Source organism: Ctenocephalides felis, unplaced genomic scaffold, assembly GCF_003426905.1.
Source record: "Ctenocephalides felis isolate EL2017-DRISC unplaced genomic scaffold, ASM342690v1 CF-g0.4_SCAFFOLD_00845, whole genome shotgun sequence".
NCBI lineage: Eukaryota > Metazoa > Arthropoda > Insecta > Siphonaptera > Pulicidae > Ctenocephalides > Ctenocephalides felis.
In genome coordinates, this window is record NW_020536999.1 from 18751447 (window position 1) to 18776295 (window position 24849).

At 29.5% G+C, this 24849-nt stretch overlaps 1 protein-coding gene across 1 annotated transcript in view; it reads left to right on the plus strand.

Annotated features, from left to right (window-relative positions):
- The window catches only part of LOC113363907 (kalirin), a gene marked incomplete at its 3' end in the record, with an annotated part of 377607 nt that overhangs the window by 274082 nt on the left and 78676 nt on the right, over window positions 1-24849 (plus strand). Inside the window, 10 exon segments of the mRNA XM_026606388.1 lie at window positions 11655-11882; window positions 13425-13685; window positions 13805-13972; window positions 14060-14676; window positions 14755-14982; window positions 15062-15307; window positions 15399-15624; window positions 15704-15964; window positions 16365-16612; window positions 17189-17288. Coding sequence (XP_026462173.1) covers window positions 11655-11882; window positions 13425-13685; window positions 13805-13972; window positions 14060-14676; window positions 14755-14982; window positions 15062-15307; window positions 15399-15624; window positions 15704-15964; window positions 16365-16612; window positions 17189-17288 — 2583 coding nt within the window.

Genomic DNA, 24849 nt, shown 5'->3' on the forward strand with positions numbered 1-24849 from the left:
AAAAATAATTGCGCATATTATGGAAGATGGAGGTAAATGCACCTGATTTTTAGTAAAAATAATTTGTAAATATATTATTTGTAAATATATTATACAAGTTTCTTTTATTGATTAGAGATTTTATCAATTAAATGTTGTTTTATGTTTCTTTTCAATTCTCTAGATAGAATTAAAATTTGTCTCATATATTAAACATATTTATTAATTATTATTAATTATTTAGACAAATAATTAGAAAAGATGAAAAATGCATTGCCCAAATGCATATTTGAAAAAATGAATCACGTTATAGTGTTGTATTATTTTTTTAAACAACCAATTTTATTCAAATGAATTATTTGATTTATATTCAAATCAAATTTATTTATTTAAATAAACAACATTTAAATGTAAATATTAATATTGTTGTATGAAGTGTTAGGAAAAGACAAGAAATGTCAATGCTTGTATTAAAGCAAAAGTTTTCTCTGTAATAAGCACACACGCATTAATATATATATATATATATATATATATATATATATATATTCTTTTGTCTTGGAAAGACATTGATATGATAATTTAATTGAATTATTAACCTTGAATCGATCAATTAGATATTAATACTTCATTCTTTCATAAATAATCATTGTAGGGATTGGCCAATGTATAATATATATATATATATATATATATATATATATATATACATATATAGGATGTCCCAGAACTCAACGTCAAGCTGAAACGTAGTGATAGTATGGATCCGTAACCTTAAATTGCATTTCTAGGACCACAGTCAAAAATAATGACCTTCGCCCTAAGTTTTTAAAAATTAAGTCTTCTTGTTGAACTATGAATTTGAAATTTTCGAAATTGGTCGACTTTGGAAGGGTTTTCTTTTAAAAAAATGTATGTACTTCAATGTGTTAGCAAATTCCATCAGAAGTTGGCATTTAATCAGGATTGTAAAATGGTAAAATACTTGGCAAAATCTTCATAAAAATAATTAAACCTCAGTCTAAAAACTTAAAAACCATACGTTTTTACGAGTTTTGGGACACCCTGTGAATAGAAGATATGGGATTTTTTTTTCTTTATGTGGTACTGATTATCTATTTTTTATTTTTTTTTTCGATTGGTTTCACTTTTTAAGGATTAATTACCAGTCAATAATACAACTTCTTTTAGCAATCATTAATATAATTGTATTGAACCTCAAAGATATATAAAACAGTCTGCATAAATTAAATGGTTTATTCAAATGTAATCACCTCGTGTAAAAAACACTATGGAAACATGTGGTTTTAAGTATCTATTTTTTAATTTCTTTTGGTCGGTTTCACTTGGTCAATTATAATGAGCGATTTTACTTTAACAAAACAGTCAACGAACTTTGTGTACGCATTCACAAATTAATTGTAGTAAACAATATAAAAGAAAAATACTAATAAAAAGTGCAGTTAATAATAACACAATGTAATGAGCTGGAGTTTTATTCTTAATCGACCATTACATACTGTATTTTTTTTTTTAAATTAGTTTGCTATAAATTAGTCATTCTTTTACTTTTTATAATGTGAAAAGTTTTTATTTGGCGATTATACGTCTGGTTTTGTTTTCGACAGGTTCAATATAATTTTAATTCTGTTGTTTGGATACTTTCTTGAAATTAATTAAAAATGTTTCCATAACTATGTCGTTGGTAAAACGTTTTATGTCTAACTTGAATAAAAAAATTAAGTAATTATAAAAGAAATAAAGTTTGAAATAAAATAAACCAAGAACGATTTTACAAGAGTATTTTTCCTTATATTGTTAAATATGCCTTAGTTATCTTCTTTTTTGGCACCACATAATTTAGACTATTTTAATATATTTTTTATTTAGAGAATGACATAGGTACAACAATTTTGAATATGATGCATTTTTAAATATATTATTAGATGAACTAGTATCGTAAAAATGTCAAAACATTAATATATGAAAATTAACCGAAGTAGTTTTAATATTTTGCTAATAATTATCATGGTACGTACAGTACTTAATTATCAGGGCATATAATATCTACTTTTTAAATCTTCTTAATCGATTTATCAATTAACAATTCGATACAAAGTCTGTTGTGGAATACAGTGTAAATAAAAGTTTATATTATACGTTATTTTATTTTATTAATCTTAAAACGCACATATTTATTGCCTTCATATCAAGTAAAATCGAGAAATAATATTATCCTTGTATTTATATTACGAATCGTGTGTCATAAACATATATGATGTCTTACTTCGACTTTTAATGAATTTAAGTATATAAAGTTAGGCAGAGAGCCAACGACCAGTCACATGAAATAAAATACATTATTAAAATATTCTATTCACGCCATTATAAAAAATGGTGATATTTCTTTTATTTATATTTATTTTAGGAAATTGAGTAGATTCTTATATAATATTTTTGTCCAGATTCTTTATGGAATTTTAGAATCAAAATAATTTGGAAAAAAAAAATAGAAATAAATATATAAAGTTTGATATAGAAAGTTTTGGAAAACCAGCTACCCCTTTGAAAGAATCAAGAAATCTAAAATCAAAATAATAAAATCAATAAATAATATTCTGTTGCTATTTTATGGGGGGGGGGGGAAATCTGGGTTATTTTCAGTAATACATATTTGTATTTGTCTGAAGTATATTTTTGCTAATAAAAAAACGTTATTATTGACCACACCTTTGTCATGCAGATCTTATATGCGTATATATATATATCTATCTTGATAGTTTTTTCGACGTTGAAACATATTTCAAAGTAACTAGCAGCCCATTCGTCGAAATAAAAAAGGTATAAAGTGTAAATACTTTTATTTATACGTTTCGACACAAGATGCGTGTCATCATTCAGCAACACAGGACAAAAACACTCAACAAAAATTTATTTTAAAAAATTAAACTTAATAACATATTAGAGAAAAACATTTTTTTAGAAAAAATTATGAATAACTAAAAGATTTGAAACTAATTTGACTAAAAGTTATAAAATACATAATTGTGAGACGAGAAACACGCCCATACCGAGCATCCAGACTCGACTGACACACTCAGGAATGACTTTGATATTACTCGGACGACAAAAGACAACAAAGTCGTTGTAAAAGATGACTCAATTTTCTAATTAAGATCTGCATGAAATCGTTTTTCCATGATGCAAAGATTGCCACTCATGCTACTTCATAATGTACAGTATATATTATATTCTGGTCATTAGTGTAGATTATTTTTATGGTACAGACAATGACATTATTTGATGGATGACAGTGGCAATTTATTTTATGGACTCATAGTAAATATATTCTTCGGCACACATGCAAAGATTCTAATTTTTATGTATGTAGGGTAGTATGTATGTATGTCCTATATATAATATTTTTATAAAATTTATATATTTAATATTATATATCCTTTATCTCAGATCCGTGGGAGATATGGACTCCACCGGTTCCGTATCAGCAGTGGAAGGCGCCCTGGAGCGCCTCGGAAAACAAAGAGGCGAGTTGGAGGAAATGTGGGCTGCCCGGAAACTCCGGCTCGATTTATGCCTGAGACTCCGGTTATTCGAGCGAGATGCTCTGGAGGTAAGTTTTATATTCCCAAAAATTTATTGTATTATAGTTAAATATAGTCCTCTTGAATCAATAAATGGTAGGAAGTTAAATAACCATAGCAAATTTCCCAAAATGCATAGTTTTACTAATAATTTTGAATGATAGGGTCAGCGATGAAACAGTACCTAAAGATTTAGGGCAAAATAGGCGGTTTTTTGTTGAACTTTGTTTTGATTTTTTTGTAATAGGTTTAGTTAGCAATCACAAAATAACAATATTTCTTCAGGTTAACATGATAACTAAATAAATGTTGAACTAAGATAGGATCCATTGATCTACCTTACAATATGTTAATTAATAAAATATGTTTTAACGATTGCAATTATATATTATTTAGATGTCACTTTTTTTTTAAACTAAAATGACGTCTAATTATGTGCAAATAGATATTACAAGTAAAATTTATCCTAATTCTCTAGAGCTTCTTAAACTTTTCTTAAACTAAAATTCGTATATTTTCCTATCCACTTTTGGTCGTACAAATAAATAATTATAATTTGGGTCCATAATTATGTCTTAGAATTGTCATTTTCCTATACTATAAACAATAGCGCGAGAATTCTTATTTCATATAACAATATATTTTACAATTCCGTCTTGTATAATTTGTTTTTGCGTAATGTTATAACTATGATTGAGAAATAATTATTAAATTATTATTAAAGAATTTCGTGAACGGCATAATTTGTGATTATAGTATTTGCTTCGCTTGTTATAATATTGATTACATAGATAATAATACATTACAATCACAATTTTTTATTTCTACAACTAATATGATGAGTTCAAGGTTTTTTTTGAAGGTAACTTGGAAATATAGAAATTTTTGCTTCTAATCAATATATATTATTATACAAAAAAAATATTATCGTACAAATTGATTGCATTTCCCGATATTGGAAAGTGATCCAAGCTGGTTTTCAATTTATATTATTTATTGATCAGAAATCACCTTCTAACGAGAGTGACACAGATTTTAAGTACCAACAAAACGTCTTAATAAAATCGATAATAAAACTCAAACAAGATGGAATCGGATTTACTTTTCTCGGGTGTTCCAATTTTGAAAACCTGATCTAACTAAGTCTGAAATTACTTTCAGCGAATATTTTCGATCTGTATCGTGATGTACATATTTCATATGCTGTTATTTGTGCACTTTCTAGTAATATATAAATTAGAAGGGCACCTGGAAAATAATGATAAATACATATAATTTTTTATATATATATACAAATGTGAAATCTTGCATTTGATGTTGATATGATATACATGAGTTGATTTTTAATTATGAGAGGCATTAATAAAAATTCTACCATATATCTTGCTTAATTTTTTTATGGGTATAGAAGGGCATGCGCATTGGATCAAATAGACCATAGATAAGGAAAGAATTATTTGAAAATTATCCAGTAATTTTCGATTTGGCGATCCAGTAATATGATACCGGTAAATATTAAAATCGCATATGTATCTTCTTTCATAAAATAATTTTGTTTTATTTCAAATATCCATTTACTTTTGCTCTACCATCTGTTTTGATCCAAAGAAAATGATTCCTCTCCTCTCCTACGACCATTTCGTGCGACCCACTTATAAGATGAGGAATTAATTTCTGGCGTAATGAACTAAGAGAGAGCGAGAGCTTTTCAGGAACTGGCACCGTAGAAAATGTACGTCAACGAGAAAATGAACCGGCTACAAAGGAATAATAAAACTATAATGTGATCATTGAAGTTCTTTGAACATACGTCTTCTTATACTACCTGTATGGCATATGCAGGGAAGGGAAACATTCGGCAACATTATTATACCAATTCCTAAGAGCACTACTCACACTTTCACCCTCTCACGTTTAATTTCTCTACATTTAACATTTCAGGTTTTTGCCTCTGTATCTGGATTTTCTTTATTGGTGAAAGTTATCAGTTATTTTTCTAAACGTTGATTTTTATACCAATTAGTCTGCTTTTTTGGTTATTATTGGTACTCTCTATGAAGGCAAATGAGGAAGCTTCACATTTCCAATTCTCTGCTTCTGCTTGTTTGCTTCTCTACATCTGTTTTTCTAAAAAACTTCTTTCATTATATATGCGTTTTCATTTTTTTTAAATTTCTCTCGTCTACGAAAGGTTTCAGAAATCTGATTAAACCATATAGGTTCCCAAACTTTTTGTGAACCCCTTGAGCTTGGCCTTTGACCCCCTATTTACATAATATCGATTTTTTATAAATTTCTAATCGTACTCAAGTTTATTATTAAAAATTTTAAGTGAAGTAATACATATTAATTGTATATATTTTTATTAATTGAATTTAAAATAATGATAAAAAAATGTAGTAAAAAAATAAAAGTGAATATTTAATTATGAACATTTTGTAACCCTTTTTATACTGTCCAGAAACATACTATGACAGTGTTAAAAAGTGCAAAGAATATTGACAGGCCTTCGATAGCCAAAAAATCGGGTTTTCACAAACTCATCCAATTTGCGATCAAAAATAGATTGCTCACTTATCCTACAACTCACATAGTTTTATAAAAAAGAACAAAATATTTATTAGCTTTTTAGTTCTATTTATGAATACTGTATATGATACTATAGGAAGCACTGGTTTTGGTCTTCTTTGTCTTCTGGTTAATTTTAGCGCTCTTTTCAAAACTGAATGAAATGACTAAATATATTTTACTCATTTTTCACATGTGTTTAATTCTCTACATTTTATTCCTTCTGCTTCTGGTTTTTCCATTTCAATTGATTGTGTTATCTTGTTTCATTGTTCTGTAATTTTTTTATTATTATACACGATTTGTCTCTGATTCTGACACCAAGATTCAGTATCAGTTTTTTTTTTAAGTTTTCCCCCTCTGCTGTATATGAATATATTTACAATGTTTTTGTATTTATTACCTCTATAAGTGCACATTGCTTGACGTACTCATGCATGTTCGAGATGAGAATCGAATGCGGGCCAGTGGGGCGAAGAGAGTGCTTATACATTAGAAGATGCAGACAAGAAATTGCCTTTTTAAATTCGATTTGTGTGCAGAAATGATGAAAAAGTATTTGCGTTTCATTGTTTGTCTATATATGCACAGTTTTCTTTTTATTTTTTCATTAATCACTTACCGTGCAAATCAGACTTCACCGTGCAGAATTGATACTGGACGCAAAGAAGTTTTAATATTGATGGTAGAAAAAATTTCTTTCTTTGAAAAAATGTGTCTTTCTGTTGATGTTGAAAATTTCTTTCGTTGCTTTTCTATCAGGCTTTACGAAACTGATACTGAAGGGGTACTAAGGTCCAACTTGACTTTAAGCAATTATAATGTGAAAGACCTATTACGTTGCAACAAATAACACATATCAATCAAACAACTATTTGACTATGTTCAGTAAAACTCCCTGCTAATTCACCATTGGAGAAATATGTTTCTACTGCTATTTTTTAAAAAAATTGTTACCTGGTCTTGTTTACCCCAAAAGTGTAAAAAGAGACAGCCAAAGGGCAAAAATATCTACCCCTTTATTTTTAATTTAAAAGAGGGTTACCGAGAGAGATACCGTTTAATTATTAGGTTGAACAATAAAATTAAAAATCATAAATTAAATATGTATTTTTAAACATAATGAACAAAGAGCTTCATCAATTCTTACTACTTTTATAAATCTTGTTTTGGCAGACATTTCTGTTTGATTTAACATAATCAGACTCATTATATAATGAGTCTGATTATGAAATACAATCACTAAAAAATGAATACAGCTTCTGTGTGAAATATACATTTTGTGGGTACATTTTTACATAACGGTGGTGGAACTTTTTACGTGCGGACCTTTAACTCCTCTCTACTATATAAATATTGCAATTGAAAGCGAAAATGTTATTTCGGAAATAACAGTTAAACATTTTATCTAAATAGCTGAAGGTATGGATTTAGTTGATTATGTATACCTATCGGGAAGTTCATGCAACTTGCCTTAAGGCAAAATGCTACTTACAACTAGTTAAATATATAAGTATGTAAGTATATTTTCATTTTCTGTAGAATTGCTTATCCCGAGTTGGCAGTTCAAAAGCCATTCGATTCGTATATTTTGATAAATAATTGAAATCAAACAAATCGATCGAACGTTGAAATCGGAATGAATGCGGGATTCGAATTCGAATTCCCTTCGGCGGTGAACGTTTTGCATACAGGCGCACAGACGTGGCTAAAAACAGACACTTGTTGACGACCTACTTCTAACTATAACATTACATCCATGGTAAATGACTTTTTATATAATATTTGAATGAATTGACTTGATAAGTAATATATTATAATATAATAATAAGTTAATAAATTAATTAATAATCTGAAAAGGCAAACTTGCCACGATAGACCAAGTAGTTCACAATCCTGATTAAATGCGCCTACTTTTGATGAAACTTGCAAACACACTTTAGTACTTTTTTTTTCAAAGGAGAGCCTTTCAAAGTCGACCAATTTCTTAAATATTGAATTTTCTAGAAAATATATTTTAAATACATTATATTGTGAGGAGCTGGCAATGGTCAGTTATCCTTCATGCAACATGATATATTCGTCAAAAATGTTAGCTTGTTAAATGTTATAGAGATTGCTATAATAAATGCAAAAAAAAATTGTTTACATATTTATAATTTTATTTTTCTGATCTAAAATCTTATTTTCTTAGAAATTATTAACTTCATTTTCCATTTATAATTATTTCTACATTTTGGAAATATGGGCAAAATTCATTATTTAAAATACACACTTGCTAAAATCTGACTGGTATTTACTCTAAATTGCAATTATGATGAACATTATAATTATTGATAATTTAAGTAAAATGCACTAGCAAAAGACGTGTTATTTTTAGGCTTTTATTTTCTTACTCAAGTTTTTTAATATGAAACTATAAAGTATTTCCCATTTTCCAATATTGATTAAATGCGCAAACTTTCGATGGAACTTGAAAACCACTTTAGTACATTTTTTTCACAAGAGAGCTTTTCAAAGTCGACCAATTTTAACACATTTAAATTCATAGTTTTTACAAAAAAAATAATGTTTGAAAAGAAATGTTATGGACGGTCACAGATTTTAAGTTAAAGTGAACAAAATTATTAAAATTTAACCACAATAACTGAAAAATGGTCACAATTTCACTAAAGCTCTTAGATTGCACTTAAACGCTCATAATTTTCAAACACTTACGATCTACACTATCCGTTGAGTTCTGGGACACTCTGTATATATATTTCTATCCGTGTGTTCGTGTATCATGTTTTAGCAACAAGTAATTAAATTGTAAATATCAGCTAAATACATTAATGTTCAAATGATTTATTGGTTCGAGAAAGTAAACGCCATAGTAAAAATCAATTTTATTTATAACGATCATAAATTCGTATTGAGTTTCGAATTTGAATACTAATTGAAACGATTTTAATACTTGCGAAATCGCTATTACCCATTAAACAAAATTTTTCTCGCTTGTTTATTAAACTAATTGTTTTTGAAATTCTTGGACATGGTTATAAAATATAAATATAATGTTTGCTGGAGTAATTAATCTGGAGAAATGAGTCGCAACTTTTTGTTCAATATATTTATAGTGTAAAAACGTATTTGTATATATAATGGAAGCGTATTTTAAATTTTACAGTTGTGATAATAATTAACTGCATGTGTGACTAGGTACTTAAATACACTCATTATGAGGCATTAAATAAATATCAGAAAATGCTGTTAACTTTCGTTTTATAACTTCCTATACTTTTTAGACATATAAAAGCTCATTAAGATTGATTAGCTTTAGCATATCTAGAACTTTGTCATTATTGTATTTTATACTATATATACTGAATAATTTTTTCAGTTTGTTGAATTAATACGAATTTATATTTTTATATACATTGACGGTGTTCTATTCAAACTCTAAAAATTAAATTATTTGTCATAAAAGTCGAACGAAAATTTTTCACTTTTGTTTATATGATCTAAGTAAATTAATTCGGCAAATCATTAAGCAACTTGCACATGTCAGAGAATAATAAAACATTTAATATGTTTTGAATCAAGGTTATTTTCACCATTGAATATTTTATATCGAAATACATCAACAATAAAATTAAGTGGAGTGGAACTATTTAACATTAATAAATAAATATATACATATAAATGTTTATATATATATACATATATATATATATATATATATATAGAAGATATATATATATATATATCTACATCTATATCTTTAAGAGTACTAATAAATAATTAGTCCGGATATAGTAGCAAGAACTTGCGTGAGATTTAAAAAATTATTATCCGACACGCAGTCTGTAGCAAAAAATTGATTTAAATACATAATGAACATATATTGTAAAAAAAACTAATATAAAATAACACAATTTATATTTTAATAATGCAAATTATAATTTTTTGCATCCGCACATAGTTGTATCTGAGTTTATTCCATATTTATAATTTTTAATAATTATATAATCGTGTTGACTTAACTGTAATTAATTGAATATTCTACTAACTTGTAGATTCTACTAGCTGTAAATTTATGTTGCAAGAATTAAAATAAGAAATATATTTGTTTGTATTTTATAGTTAAATATTAAAATTGATTTAGCATAAACGATGGTATTCAGAACTAAAACAAAGTGGAAAAGGTACCAAAAAAATTGTCAAATCCATCAAGTTACTGTTGTATACTGTTTTGTCCATAACCAATAAAATTATTTCTATTTAAATATTTATAATAGTAATGATAAGTGTAAATATCATGTCTGGTTGACCAATTACGGTTCTGATTTTAAAATTATTTGCAAACCGGCGCTCATTTTGAAAACACAACAGAATCTCAAACGCGTTCAGCATTTCTAATCCGACAGACTATGTCTACATTCTTTCTAAAAATCTACGGGTTAAAAACCTTAAAATGACTTACAAATGTAATAAAATTTATTCAACACATTAATCGCCATGTCAGTCATAAGTGTCTGACGCTAAAAAGTTCCACATTAGCCATGGAAAGCTCATATCAACCTGAAAGTTTTTTGTCTTCTCGAGGAAAAGTTTTAATATTGGAGCATGTCATATATATGTAAAATAAAAAATAGTGTATTTCCATAAATTTTGGCAAAAAAATGTTTTCTTTGATACATTAAGTTTTTTTTGATAGATTTCAACTAAATTATCTAATGAAGCTACCAGTTACCATGGCTCATGTGATTTTTTTTATATTATCGTGGCGATTAACGTGTCAATCTCGTATATATCATATTAATCTTTTATCATAACAATTTAATAAAGGTTTGTTTAATAAACTACTATTGGCGGCTTTATTATATGTAAAAAATGGTATCAATTTTTTGTGAGAAATTTAATCTCCATAAATGTATTTTTTTCTTAGATGAGATGGAATTTTTCTAATTTCGTCCCTTAATCCGTTAATAGAGTAAATTTATTGAAATGTTTCCAATCCCCGTAATAGTTCTTAGAACACACCTCTAGAATACATTTTCGAAAATTTTATGCATGCGAAAGAAATAAAATTCATATGCGCAAATTCGCAATAGTTGCGTGGAACAAAACCTCTCTTGTTTTCAAAGTGTTGAACGCAATAGTACATTTAAAAACAATTAACTTTTATGTTTTGAAATTTTAATTATTTTATATAAATATTTCATTGTGTATACATAATTTCTCCATGCATCAGGAACATAGCTCAAAATATTTATTATGACAGAAAAGATATTCACCATAGTTAATAAAATCAAAAAAATATTGACGGAATCAAAATAAAAATATCTAAATCTCAACACAATTTGGTCGAAACTTGCTTTGGTTGAAAACATTTAAATTGAATTTAAAATATTGAATGATAATTATCAGGCAATGAAATCCAGTAATATAAGACTAGATTTTAGGTTTATAAGCTTATTATCATAGTAAATAAATAATTTCATTATTATTTTCTTATTATAGGTTTCATCACAGTTGGAGATGTGGAGAGTTGAATTAGAACACAGCGAATTATCTCGAGATTCTCAGAAAGCGGAACAGTTTTTGAGATTACATAATGAATCAGTTCAACAAATGCAGAACACGACCTACCAGGTTTTGCAGCAAGGTCAGGATTTGCTACAAGCCTTGGAAACCAGTGGAGCAAGGGTGATGTCTGATGCTCAGTATAATGCACAAACCAGGGTAGAGGTAAGCGAATCCCTATATAGTCATGTAGCGGGTTGCCAACACGCATCGCGGCTTGTCAACACGCATCACATGTCTACTGGACAGATAGGCCCATATAGTGACAGCACTGAGAAAAACAAAAGGAAATTCAAGTGTCAGATCGGATCTAGTTTTTGTTTGCTCCATGTTCGAAATGCCAAAATTATAATTCTTAACTTTTTTACCTTTTTTATATAAATACTCAAATAATATCTACGTTGTGTAAATGATAAATATAATCACACATAGTGTTGTTACTATTGTCATAATAAACAATATACGTAGTATAAAGAACACAAGTTTCTTTAGTGGTGACCGCAAACGTGAATTAATAGCACGCATATAGAAGGAAAGAAGGTAAGAAGATCAAGACACATTTAGAAGTAACAAAAAAAAAATTGAAGTCTCATGAATTATTAAGAAAAGAATTTTTAAAAAAATATATAATTAATATAAATGGCTCACAACCGCCATAACTCTAAGAACATTCTAATCCTACAACTGAGACTCCGACCACGCACATCGAGAACAACAACAACACGTGCTCAATAAATCCCTCATTATCCTGGAAAATGAGTCGATTATGAGCACCACGGCAGAGGACAGGGAGCACCAACAAACATCGGCAACCGCCATTCAAAAGGGCCACATATACTCAACCGCTAACTCACCAGCGAAGGGCCACATACACTCAACCGCTAACTCATCAGCGAAGGGCCACATACAATCAACCGCTAACTCACCAGCGAAGGGCCACATACACTCAACCGCTAACTCACCAGCGAAGGGCCACATACACTCAACCGCTAACTCACCAGCGAAGGGCCACATACACTCAACCGCTAACTCATCAGCGAAGTGTCAAATATACTCAGCCGCTAACTCACCAGCGAAGGGCCACATCTACTCAACCGCTAACTCACCAGCGAAGGGCCACGTAAGCAATCAACAAACTCAACAAGCCAACACGGCATTCAAAACGGCCACGGCCACGAACAAAATAAAATTTATCACACAATCTCAACCAAAGAAATTTACAATGAAGTTCAAGATGGCAGTCAGAGATGCGAAACAATCTTTTTCATTAGGGCGGAGTGATGTAGCGGGTTGCCAACACGCATCGCGGCTTGTCAACACGCATCACATGTCTACTGGACAGATAGGCCCATATAGTGACAGCACTGAGAAAAACAAAAGGAAATTCAAGTGTCAGATCGGACACGGTTTTTGTTTCTCCCTAGTCGAACTTGCCAAAATGTATAATTCTTGAAACCTTTCTTTTCTATTATAAATAAGAAAATACCAATAACGTTTTATTAATGATCAGTATGACAACACATAGTGTCGTGGATATTAATCATATATAAAATAAACGAAATATAAATAATATTTTATGAAATTTATTATGACTATAATTTGGACAATTCCGGTATTTCTACAATATGGAGCACGCCTCCATAGTCATCATGTTGATTTAAACCGTGCTGCTGATGAATTGACTAAATCGGTACCTCTTTATTTCAGGCTTTGTTAGAGTTTCTCCATGATAGCGAATTGGATCTAGAAGATCGAGCGGAATTGAAACGCGTGAGACTCGAGCAATGTGTTCAACTCTGCCAGTATCAGAATGACGCCAACCAGGTTCTAAGTTGGATAAGAAATGGCGAAGCTATGTTGATGGCTAGTTTTACCATTCCCAGCGATCTTACTGATGCTGAAATGCTCAAGAAAGAACATGAACAGTTCCAAGTTGCCATTGAGAAAACTCATACTTCAGCCGTCCAGGTGAGTAAATAGACATAATAATAATATTTAAAAATAACTAAATATGATTAAATTAGCTGCGAATTATGTTCTTCTGTTATGTTGTTCTGTATGTTATTTATACAACTTTTGTTATCTAGGTGAAATTCCGAGCAGACTCCTTAGTAGCTGCAAACCATTACGATCCGACAACTATTCAAACGATTTCCGATGAAGTCACCAAACGGTGGCAACAATTGGTGACATATGCTGAAGAAAGACATAAACTAGTCACGGCCAGTTTGAATTTTTATAAAACTGCCGAACAAGTAAGAAATAGCATATGCAATGCATTGCTTTATTTTCGATTTCAACTTAATGTTGTAACGGTTACAAATTTTATATTATTATTGCAGGTATGCTCTGTCCTGGATAGTTTGGAAAGAGAATATAGACGCGATGAAGACTGGTGTGCAGGCACCACGAATGGCAACTCCTCTCAAAATGACAAAGCTAGTACAATAGTTCAATTCATTAATAAGCATCAAGAGCAAAAAGAAGCTTTCCTAAAAGCTTGTACCCTGGCTAGAAGAACAGCCGAAACTTTCCTTAAATACACAACCAGAAGTCTCCAATTCTACAGTTACCCAGGAACCGGAAGTTCCGAAGCAAGAGTCAGAAGCATTTTAGAAAAGTTGTTGTCACAAGAAAATAAAGTTTTAGAATATTGGACTCAGAGGAAGAAACGTTTAGATCAATGCCAACAATATGTACTGTTTGAAAGATCTGCTAAGCAGGCTATAGAATGGATACATGAAACTGGTGAGAATTATTTGGCAACCAGGGCTGCCAGCATTGGAGGAAGCAGAGAAGAAACTGAAGATCTTTTGAGGGAGCATACGGAGTTTAAAGGAACTGCCAAAGAAACGAGGGAACGAGTAAAGTTGCTAATACAGTTGGCTGATAGTTTGGTAGAGAAAGGACATGCTCATGCTAGTTCTATTAAGCAATGGGTTGCCGCCGTTGACAATAGGTAATTAGATCTACTACCGAATATTCCTCTATTTAACTAATTTTATTTAAATGTAAATATGATTTTTATTTATTATAGGTATAAAGATTTTAGTGCTCGTATGGACGCTTATAGGCAACAATTGGAAGGCACTCTTGGTCTTCCTGCGGTGGTACAAGAGGAAGTTCCGGTGCCGGAACCTACAACGAAATCTAGTCATAGTGATAGACATTCAGACCCATCACTGGAGGCCAAATTGAAAGAAGTATCTTCCAAGGAAATGAAAGAAGTTAATGAAGAAAAACGGAAATCCGCTAGACGAAAGGAGTAAGTAATACTAACACATTTAGAGATTTCGAATTATTAACAATGATATTAACATTAACTGTTTATGATTGTGTTTCAGGTTTATAATGGCAGAACTTTTGCAAACGGAGCGTACCTATGTTAAAGATTTAGACATTTGCATAAAATGTTTTCTGAACGAAATGCGAACGAACCCAAGTAACGTCCCGACTGCAATACAAGGAAAGGAAGATATACTCTTTGGAAATATGGAAGAAATTTATCAGTTCCATAATTCAATATTTTTGAAAGAATTGGAAAAATATGAAACAATGCCAGAAGATGTCGGACATTGTTTCGTAACTTGGTAAATTATAATAACACATATAATAGTTCATAAGTTTATATATATATATATATAATGTTTTATTAATTAACATGATTCCTACCTTTTTCAGGGCATCGAAGTTCGATATGTATGTGCACTACTGCAAAAATAAGCCTGAATCCAATACACTCTTGGTCCAACATGGAGGTACATATTTCGACGATTTGCAACGTAAAGCAAAGATTGAGCATCCATTGGCTGCTTATTTAATCAAACCTGTACAAAGAATAACCAAATATCAGTTACTGCTTAAAGATCTGCAGGCATGTTGCTTAGAAGGACAAGGAGAAATCAAGGTAAATATGATAAAAAATAGTGATAAATATTCTTCAAATTGACACGTTTTATTCATTTATTTGTGTATAATTTTTCCAGGATGGCTTAGATGTGATGTTAAACGTCCCAAAGAAGGCTAATGATGCGATGCATTTATCTCTCTTGGAACAATGTGATGTGTCTGTGGATTCTTTGGGAGATGTAGTTTTACAGGATGGGTTCCATGTGGTCGATCCAAAACATTTGATAAGAAAAGGACGAGATCGACATATATTTTTGTTTGAATTATATTTATTATTCGCCAAAGAAGTTAAAGACAATAATGGCAAAGCCAAATATATTTATAAGAATAAATTAATGGTAAGTAGATGTGGAGGAATACTACTTAGTTCATTGTAGTAATACTCTATTATAATTTATAAAACAATCATATCGTATATTGGTTTACTAAAAATATTATGAAAGATTTTAAGAGGTATTGTGGAGAAACGATATTCAAATTTTTGTAGTTTAAATTATATCAGTGCCAAGACTTGCAGTCTTTCCTAATACCTCAGATAAAATAACCATATAATTTTGATACAATTTAATTAGTTGATCAATAGGTTGCTATGCACCATATTTCGACTGAAATTAGCAACTAGTCATAAAGTATTAGTTTCGATAAAGTAACTAATGGTTCTATATGTTTTAGTGTATTTTTATTGCATATAAAATTATGTATTCAGACATATTTTATTATATATTTATTTTATTTCAGACTTCAGAATTAGGCGTAACAGAACACATAGAAGGCGACGAGTGCAAATTCGCCGTCTGGACGGGTCGACCGCCCCTAAGTGATTACAGAATAATTTTAAAAGCTTCTTCCTTAGAAGCAAAACAAATGTGGGTCAAAAGACTCCGAGAAGTCATTCAAGAGACCTACTTCAGCAGTGCATTGCCAATGCACATGCCTCCTAAATCTCCTGGAAAAGGAAAACATAATGCTAGTCAGAGAAGTAGCAGGTAATTGATCAACTTCATATTAAAAAATAGTAGGAAGATTTTTATAGCTTGACTACTTGGTAATTATCATTTAATTATATTTTTTGAGTATTTTAAATTCAAGTCGTGCAATGTTTAAATGAAACAAATATTGAAACAAACCTATCAAATTGTAAATGACTATTAGAATTTTTAAATTACTTCCAGCAGTTTATTATATTTTTACATATTTAATATTGAAGACTAACAAAAATGCTTAGGACAATTTGTGATCAATTCCATTTTTCAGTTAAAAATTAAACTAATTTTATTGTATTTCCTGTTGAAAGACCTTCTAATATTATATATAATATTATGATTTTATTCGAATATATTTATTTAATTACAATCATTTTTTGGTACTGTGATCTTGATCCTTGTTATCACTAACCAACTTGATTTAAAATTTCATCCCAATATTAAATTTTTATTTAGTTTTAATAATGGTAATAATGAATTAGTATATAATAGATTCAATTATTATTCAAACAATAAACTAATATTACAATACTTACTTAATAATAATAAACTAATAATACAATATTTATTTAATTTCAGGGATCTAGAAGAATGTACATCTTTGGACGAAAGTGCAGAAAACTTGGATAGAAATTCGTTGGCCTCTTTCGGAAGTGGAAACACCACAGATTCAGACAAGGTAAGTAAAAATTTTTATAACTAATTTTAGACTTGAGAAATTTATGAGAGGAGGACATTGAACATACTCATTAGTATTAAAGATTATAAAGAGGGGTACTAATTTTGATACGATGACATTAATAAATTATCGATAGTCAAATATTTGATTTGCTAGGATGTTCCATAAAATTATCTATTTTTATTTGGTTTCTGTATTTATGCAGATGTTACTGAATAAGTCCGAACTTTTTAATTAAATAATCTATAAAGTTATAATTTAAAACCAATATATATTTCAATATAAATCTGAAAATTGGAGACAAATGAAAATGTGTGCAAATTAACACACGTTTTATACTTTCCAATACCATTGTGATATTTTGAATTTAACATTAATAAAACCATATAAAATTTCTATGTAAAATTTTTAGTACAGGCCAGAAACAATCTTCAATTTTCTAATAATAGTCCGATTATATTATAAAAATATTTGGTTTCACCTTTTATGGATGCCGAATAAGTTCGACCTAGTTTAATATAAAATAATTTAAAAAAAAAAATCAATTTGAGATCTTTTTCACAAATTTTTGTCTATATGCGTTTTATCTCTAATCGTGTATATAATTCTGGTCCATTTTAACCGACATGGTTCGCATCTTTCTGGATTTCTTCAACTTCAGCACGTTTTTCCTGTAAATATTTTGACATCTGTACAAATAAATCGACGTCCGTTACGTGTTCGCAAAATATCCGGTTGTAAAATAAATTCTTTGATAATCTCGAGATTGATTTTAAAACTCGAGTTTTGTATAAACCTAATGATACAAACTTAACATTAGTTTACTTGCTGAACTTAACAGATAAATTCGCATTTTCATCGCAACGTTTTGATTTGCTTTTTTAATCTGGTGTCTGACCTTAAACTTGTTTGTGTATGATTGTAAACAACTTTTTTGTATATTTCGGCGTATTTTATCACAGAAGGCCAAATGTACTAAATACGGAAGTCTTAGTCATTAAATGAGATATAAAATTATTTCTGCCACGCGAACGTGGAAATGATACTTTTCACTGACACTAGTAATCTTATCATCTTTTAAAAAAATATTATTTGTTCAAGTTTTCTTTGCTTATAAGTAAGACAAGACAAATTTAATTTTTGCTTAGGATGCTTTTAGATTTGACAAATTGTGGTGCCTAAGCAAATAATCGAATCTTATCCCAGAATAGGTTTAAAACAACTCCGATGCGTGTTTTTTTTTTAATAATAATAATTTTAATATTTTTTTAATAATTTAATAATTTTTTGAATAATTTTAATAATGTTGGCCTGGCCGATCTTTTCTAAGAACTATTCAGCGCGATTCTCAACTGATACCTAAGGAACAGGTTTTGAATTTTCAAATAGGTTCAGAATTTTTCGTGAAAACGTTCTCGAAAATTTTGGCACTTACCTACTGGCCGAAGACGTTGACGAAATCATCTATACAAATACTTTTTCCAATATTGTCAGAAAAAAAATAAAATTAATAAATCGGATTTTCTGGCGAAAACATGATCTTATTTTTCGGTAAGTTCTAAATAAAACTAATTTTTAATATCTTTGCATAAAAATCAAATAATTTAATCTCATATTCAAGACCGATGCCGTATATATAAGTATAAAGTTTTGAACTTCGATAGTTAAAATGTATCTTATTGTAAGTTCAAATTTTATAAAGTTTGTTGAAAAATCACGTTTATTGAATGAATAGTATGAAGTATTTTAATTTGACTATTCTCACAAAAAACTATGTTTTGGACTTTAAAATTGCGTCTTTTAGATTTTATCGGCCGCATCTTAGAAACAGCTAAAACTGATACTAGTAGTTTAAAAGTAGCTCGGACTGCCGCTGGCTCGTCACTATTCAAACTAAAACTTTATTTGTAATTTATCATACCAAGCAGTCAAAGTATTTTCTTCTATGTATACCTTTATTTAAATTCGTTTCTATTCGAATCAATTTTATGAGTTATTTTTATTATTGCAGTAGGCGTCCGGTCAATGCAAAAACTGTTCTTTACATAAATCGTCCATTTGATTTCATTCAAAGAAATTGTACTGTACCCATGTTAGTGACATATTGACAAATAATAGTCAGATATTGAAATTAATTTAGGTATCTGTACGAACATATCCATGTTTCAGACATTATATATGTCACATGCACAACTGAAAGCTGTTCGTTTTGAATATATCGATCACTTCCAATAATATCGAACCGCAATTGATGGATTTACTTGTGGGCGATTTTGTAATTATCAATCGAGAATTTATTATGGAGGTGGAACTATTTTGATTCTGAACGCGATTCTATTTATAGTAAATGCATTGTTAATTAAATTTTATTTCAATTAGAAATGTTCATTTTAGGTATCTAGGTATCTAGGAAATATTGTTGTCACATGGTACGCGTTTAAAGTTGAAGTAGAGTAAATATATTTAAAAAAATGTATATAATATGAAAATATTAAGCACATATTCAATTCTTCAATTCCTGCTCTTAGTTTTTGTCATTATTTCACTAAAAATAATTTATTTTATTAGAAATGTTGAATATTAAAACTTATGTATACGAATTCATTTATCGAGTGCACGATTTTATTAATAGCAGTTTTAATTCAACTGCGATCTTAATTGAAACTCCACGTGCAATTGTGTTTTTTTCATAAAGTAAATAGACTTATTTTTGAATAAATTTTAATTTTTCATGCTTTTAGGAGTTTCTGTAAATTTTGCGACGGCGTTTTTGTTTGGTTAACTAATGAAAATGGAGGCACAATATGTATATTGATTGCTATGATTACATTTGTTTCCTGAGGCAATAATTTTGTAATTTTGACATTTTTCTAGATGCATCATAGTTTGCATTGGACGTGGTTAGAATGGAACATTATTGATAATTTTAATATTTTTAGTAAATCGGTTTGCTACTTTTAACTAACATACAAAATTTTATACAAAATTCTCCCAAATATTCTAGAAAGTCTGTGTAACGGGGATTCAAGATTAGTATTGAAAATCAACATGTTTATTAATGTACATGCTACATTATTACAGTTTTTAACTGATATACTTCTTAATATATTACTTATTATATTTTTTTTATATTTAATAATGTATCTATTATTTGTGCTTAAATCAAATTTTACTCACACTCATATTTTTTTTTTCTTAGTACCCAATGCGCATCCAGTTTTTCATATTTTTTTATTGTGTGAAAACAAAATTTTTGGTCGACGTTTTCTTCAAAAATTTTAAATCAGTTTTGGAAATTTAAAAACTTTCCGATAGATATCAGTTGGGAATCGTGCTGACTAGTTTTTCGTAAAGATGATAAAGAAGACAAATAAATGTTTGATGTTTTTATGAAACTATGTATGACTATAGTCTGAAATAACATACTAAAATATTATAGGCTTACGATAAGCGGTTGAATAATAAAAATTCACCAAAAATACACGATTATAATCAGAATGTATGGTAGCTACTGATTACAGTTGATATCCACCTTGAATAAAATACATTATCAGAACATAAAATAGATTAAATTCCTTAAACAAATTAAATTAATTTATACAATTACAGATATAGTAAGTATATTTGAAATACATCAATTGAAAATCATATTGATTATTTTTCAGTCAAAGCGAAAATTTTATTCTAGGAATAAGCGGTTGAACATTTCACCTAAAAAAAAAAACAGGATCTCAATTCTGAATTAAGTTGATTATGTATACGTATCGGTGAGTTTCGCAGCTTGCCTTAAGGCAAAATGCTACTTACAGCTAGGTATTACATATTTGGCCCTTTGTTTAAATTGTCCTTTCAACAAAATCCTTGATTCCGACCCTGTTTTGATCGGATTCCCTACCAGAGGCGCGCATGCTCCCGCAGGCGGCAGATAAAGCGCGCGTGTGGCACCCACGCGACTTTTTCTCGGCGAAAAAAATTTATTAGCTTTCTTCTCACGTTTTGTTAAAAATAAAAACGGCATTCATTAACATACTAGAAACAATATTGTATTTTGGTATGAAATAAATTAATTTTTTTGTCGAAATTGTTATAATTGTCAAGGCATTTGTGTATTTAATTTGTTGCTTCGGCAAGAACTTTCCGATATGTCTTTAATCAACCGAAATTGAGATTTAGCTATTTAGATAAAAAATTCAACTGTTTTTGTCGAAAATATAGTTTTCGCTTTTACTAGAAAGTAAAAATTGCTATATCCAATTGATATTTCTGAAACACATTTATAACATCTGTAATTGTATTAATTATAGTGATCCATAAAATTATGAATAATATTATGGTTTTATATTGTTATAAATTTTATATCAAGGTAAGATAAAATTCAATAACAAAATTAGTAACTTTCTTCTGTAACTATCCTTTGAACTAAATAATACTTGAAATAATAGCAAAGTAGCTATGTCTTTTTCCCTTTAAAAGCCCTTTCCATTATTATTATTATTATTAGTTCTGTGTTTTTCTATGTACTGAAGACAAACTTTAATTAATTTTCACAAACTTGAATAACAACCTTAGACACTATTTCTCGTTCTACTGAATTATTTGAAATTCTGTAGACAAACAACATTCATTACCTTTGGCAAATGTTATTTATTTAGAACTGTTTTCAAAATAAAACACAGCTCCATTATATGCTGCGCTTATTTCAGTGTACCGGCAGGTATTACCTTTTAGCAATTGCTATAAACATTTCGAATTAGTGTAATAATGTCTTCTCTTTCATTTGTATAAACAATTCATTATCTCAAATTAACCCTTATCTTTTGAAACACAACATCTCTGAATTTTTGCTTACTTGTTTGCATTCTGACTAGCTTCGATCACTACCCACTTTTGGGGATGTTGAATTTACATCCAGGGGTTTGTTGTCTTTTTCCATTCGTATGTTTACATATACAAATTTATATGGCTATATATATATTTATATACATATACATATATATATATATATATATATATATATATATATACATATGCATAAAATTTCATCCTAATTTACATATTATTCTGTCTTCATATATCCTGAAAATTAGTTTGATGCTGCTTCAACCGACATGTTAACGATTAATCTTATACATCGAGAAACAAATTATAGCTTGAGTGAATTATTTTTTGCATTTTGATTGGATTTCATAAAAAACGTTATTCGTTCTTCTTGTAGCAAATAAATCACGTCGAGAAATAGCAAAAACTGCTGCAAATAGAGTTTTCTGTTTTTTTATACCGATGGGTGTATTATTTATGAGTTAAAAGTGCGATGGATAAAGAGATAGGGGCTCGGAGGTGGGCGTGTAAAATGGTCCAACATCATTATCTCCAAAATATTTGAAGGGTAGAATTTTTAAATGACACTATTTTAAAGTAGAAGGCTAAAAGTTTGTAACCAGTCATCACTTTGATTCTTACGATGTCGCTATCAGGAGATAAACCGAAATGTATCGATATCCATTCCAAAAGTTGTTTATGTTGGCGGTTTTTCTGTTTTTGAGTTCTTGTATTTAGTTTATGAAAAATGATTATCATTTATAGATATACGCATCGTATACGTAATTAATTCTTTTGTGAGATGTTTGTTATTTTTAAGTTCAAATGACAACACATAGTCACGAAGTTTGTAATTCATTTAAGATAGTAATACTGAAAGTAAATTGGATCTTTGATGCTTTGTGCCCTACTCTACATCACTGGTCCTAGTGTAAGTTTATTAAGATTAGAGTGATTGAACCACTGATTTTTATGGTCGATAACTATTTAGTTGAAACGGCAAATTATAGGCTTGATAAAATACGTGTATTTTTGCTGTTGATTTGAACGTATCTTGATAGTTTGGGGTATAAAACACTCCTAGTTTATTTTTGTGAATAAAAAGTTGCAGATTATAGATCCCAAATATCATCTCAAGTGAAAATCGCCTCTCATGGGTATAAAATAAAATGTCAACTTCTTAATGTTAATACATTGATATAGTTAATTATTATTGTAATTAATAGTTAATAAGTCACAACTGGATTGGACAACTACTGGGTTGCTATCCATTCAAAGAGCCATATAATAACGTTGAAACAATTACTGAATGTCCTAGTATGACACATTTATGTCCTAGTATCATAAAAATGAACTTCATTAATTTTTTCTATAAAACATGGAGTAAAGACTGATATATTGGCAGTGTGCATCATAAAGTCCACAAAAAAAAACACTCTTTACAATCGACACAAACTCTTCCATGTTATACACGACGACCAAATAAATAAATTTAATGCTTATTTTACAACCTATAAAACGTATTTGATCTACCCCTTTACCTAACAAAGACGACAATTGCCGAAAAACGAGACAAACTAATTCTCCAGGGGTGCAGCCCTTACACCCAACACCCGGTCTTTTGCATGTATAAACCTCCCCGCCTGCGCGGTAGATTTCGTGTCGCTCCATCGCTCCAGAGCGCGGAACGCAGGCGTGCCTTTGCCCCGAATGCCGCTTCGAGTGGCCGCAGCAGTCACCGGCGCGTACCATGCCAAAGCGCACGTAGCGGCCGCTAACCGCCGACTGACACCGCTACCGAGTCTGGCGAACGCCGCGCGGCATGCGAGAAACGAAAGCGCGGTCCAACGGCCGCGTGTCACCGATGAGAAACGCGTGCGATCGCGTTAAAAGAAAATAGAGAGAAATAACGAGGAAATTAAATTGGTTTAAAAAAATTGTGGCGTGTTTTTAATCGCGTAATAAATCGCGAAATAAATGAAACAAGTGAATGGGTTTATTTGTTTAGTTGAGAATGCATTTTGGAATTTTTAGCGGTACTGAGAAAAATATTTTGATTATTATATTGAAGTTTGATATATAATTGAGTTCATATATATATATATATATATATATATATATATATATATCTGTGTGTGTGTATGTATTTAAATTATTTATCCCTATATTTACATATGTATAACTTGCTGTACATCAAATTCAAAAAAGCAATTTTTTAGGCTCTTTTTACCACATATAATTTTTTGTCATCATCAGGTCATATTGAAGATTGGATATTCATAATATTTTAGTTGTAACTATGCTTAAAAGGCATTAAGGTCCCAGAACTCAACGTCAAGCCGAAAAGGGCTTCTTAGGTTTTAGGTTTTTATTTTTCTACTCGATTTTTTATTCATTATGAAACTGTCTAGAATTTTATTACTTCAAAATCTTGATTAAATACTATCCTAAAAATTGCCAACACATATTTTATTTATATTTTTTAAATTGACTCTCCAAGTTGACCAATTTTGAAAATCTTAATTTTATATTTATAGTTCAACAAAAAGTTTTAATTCTGGAAAATAGGGAAAAATGTGTTAATATTTTTGACTGTGGTCCTCGAAATTCACGATTACGGATCAAAAGCTTAAATGAGCAAAAATTAATTAACCACAATAACTGAGTAATTAGTCACAATTTCACCAAAGCTTTAGGTTGCACTTAAAATTTCAATATGATTTTTTTTTCTAATTTTTTGCAT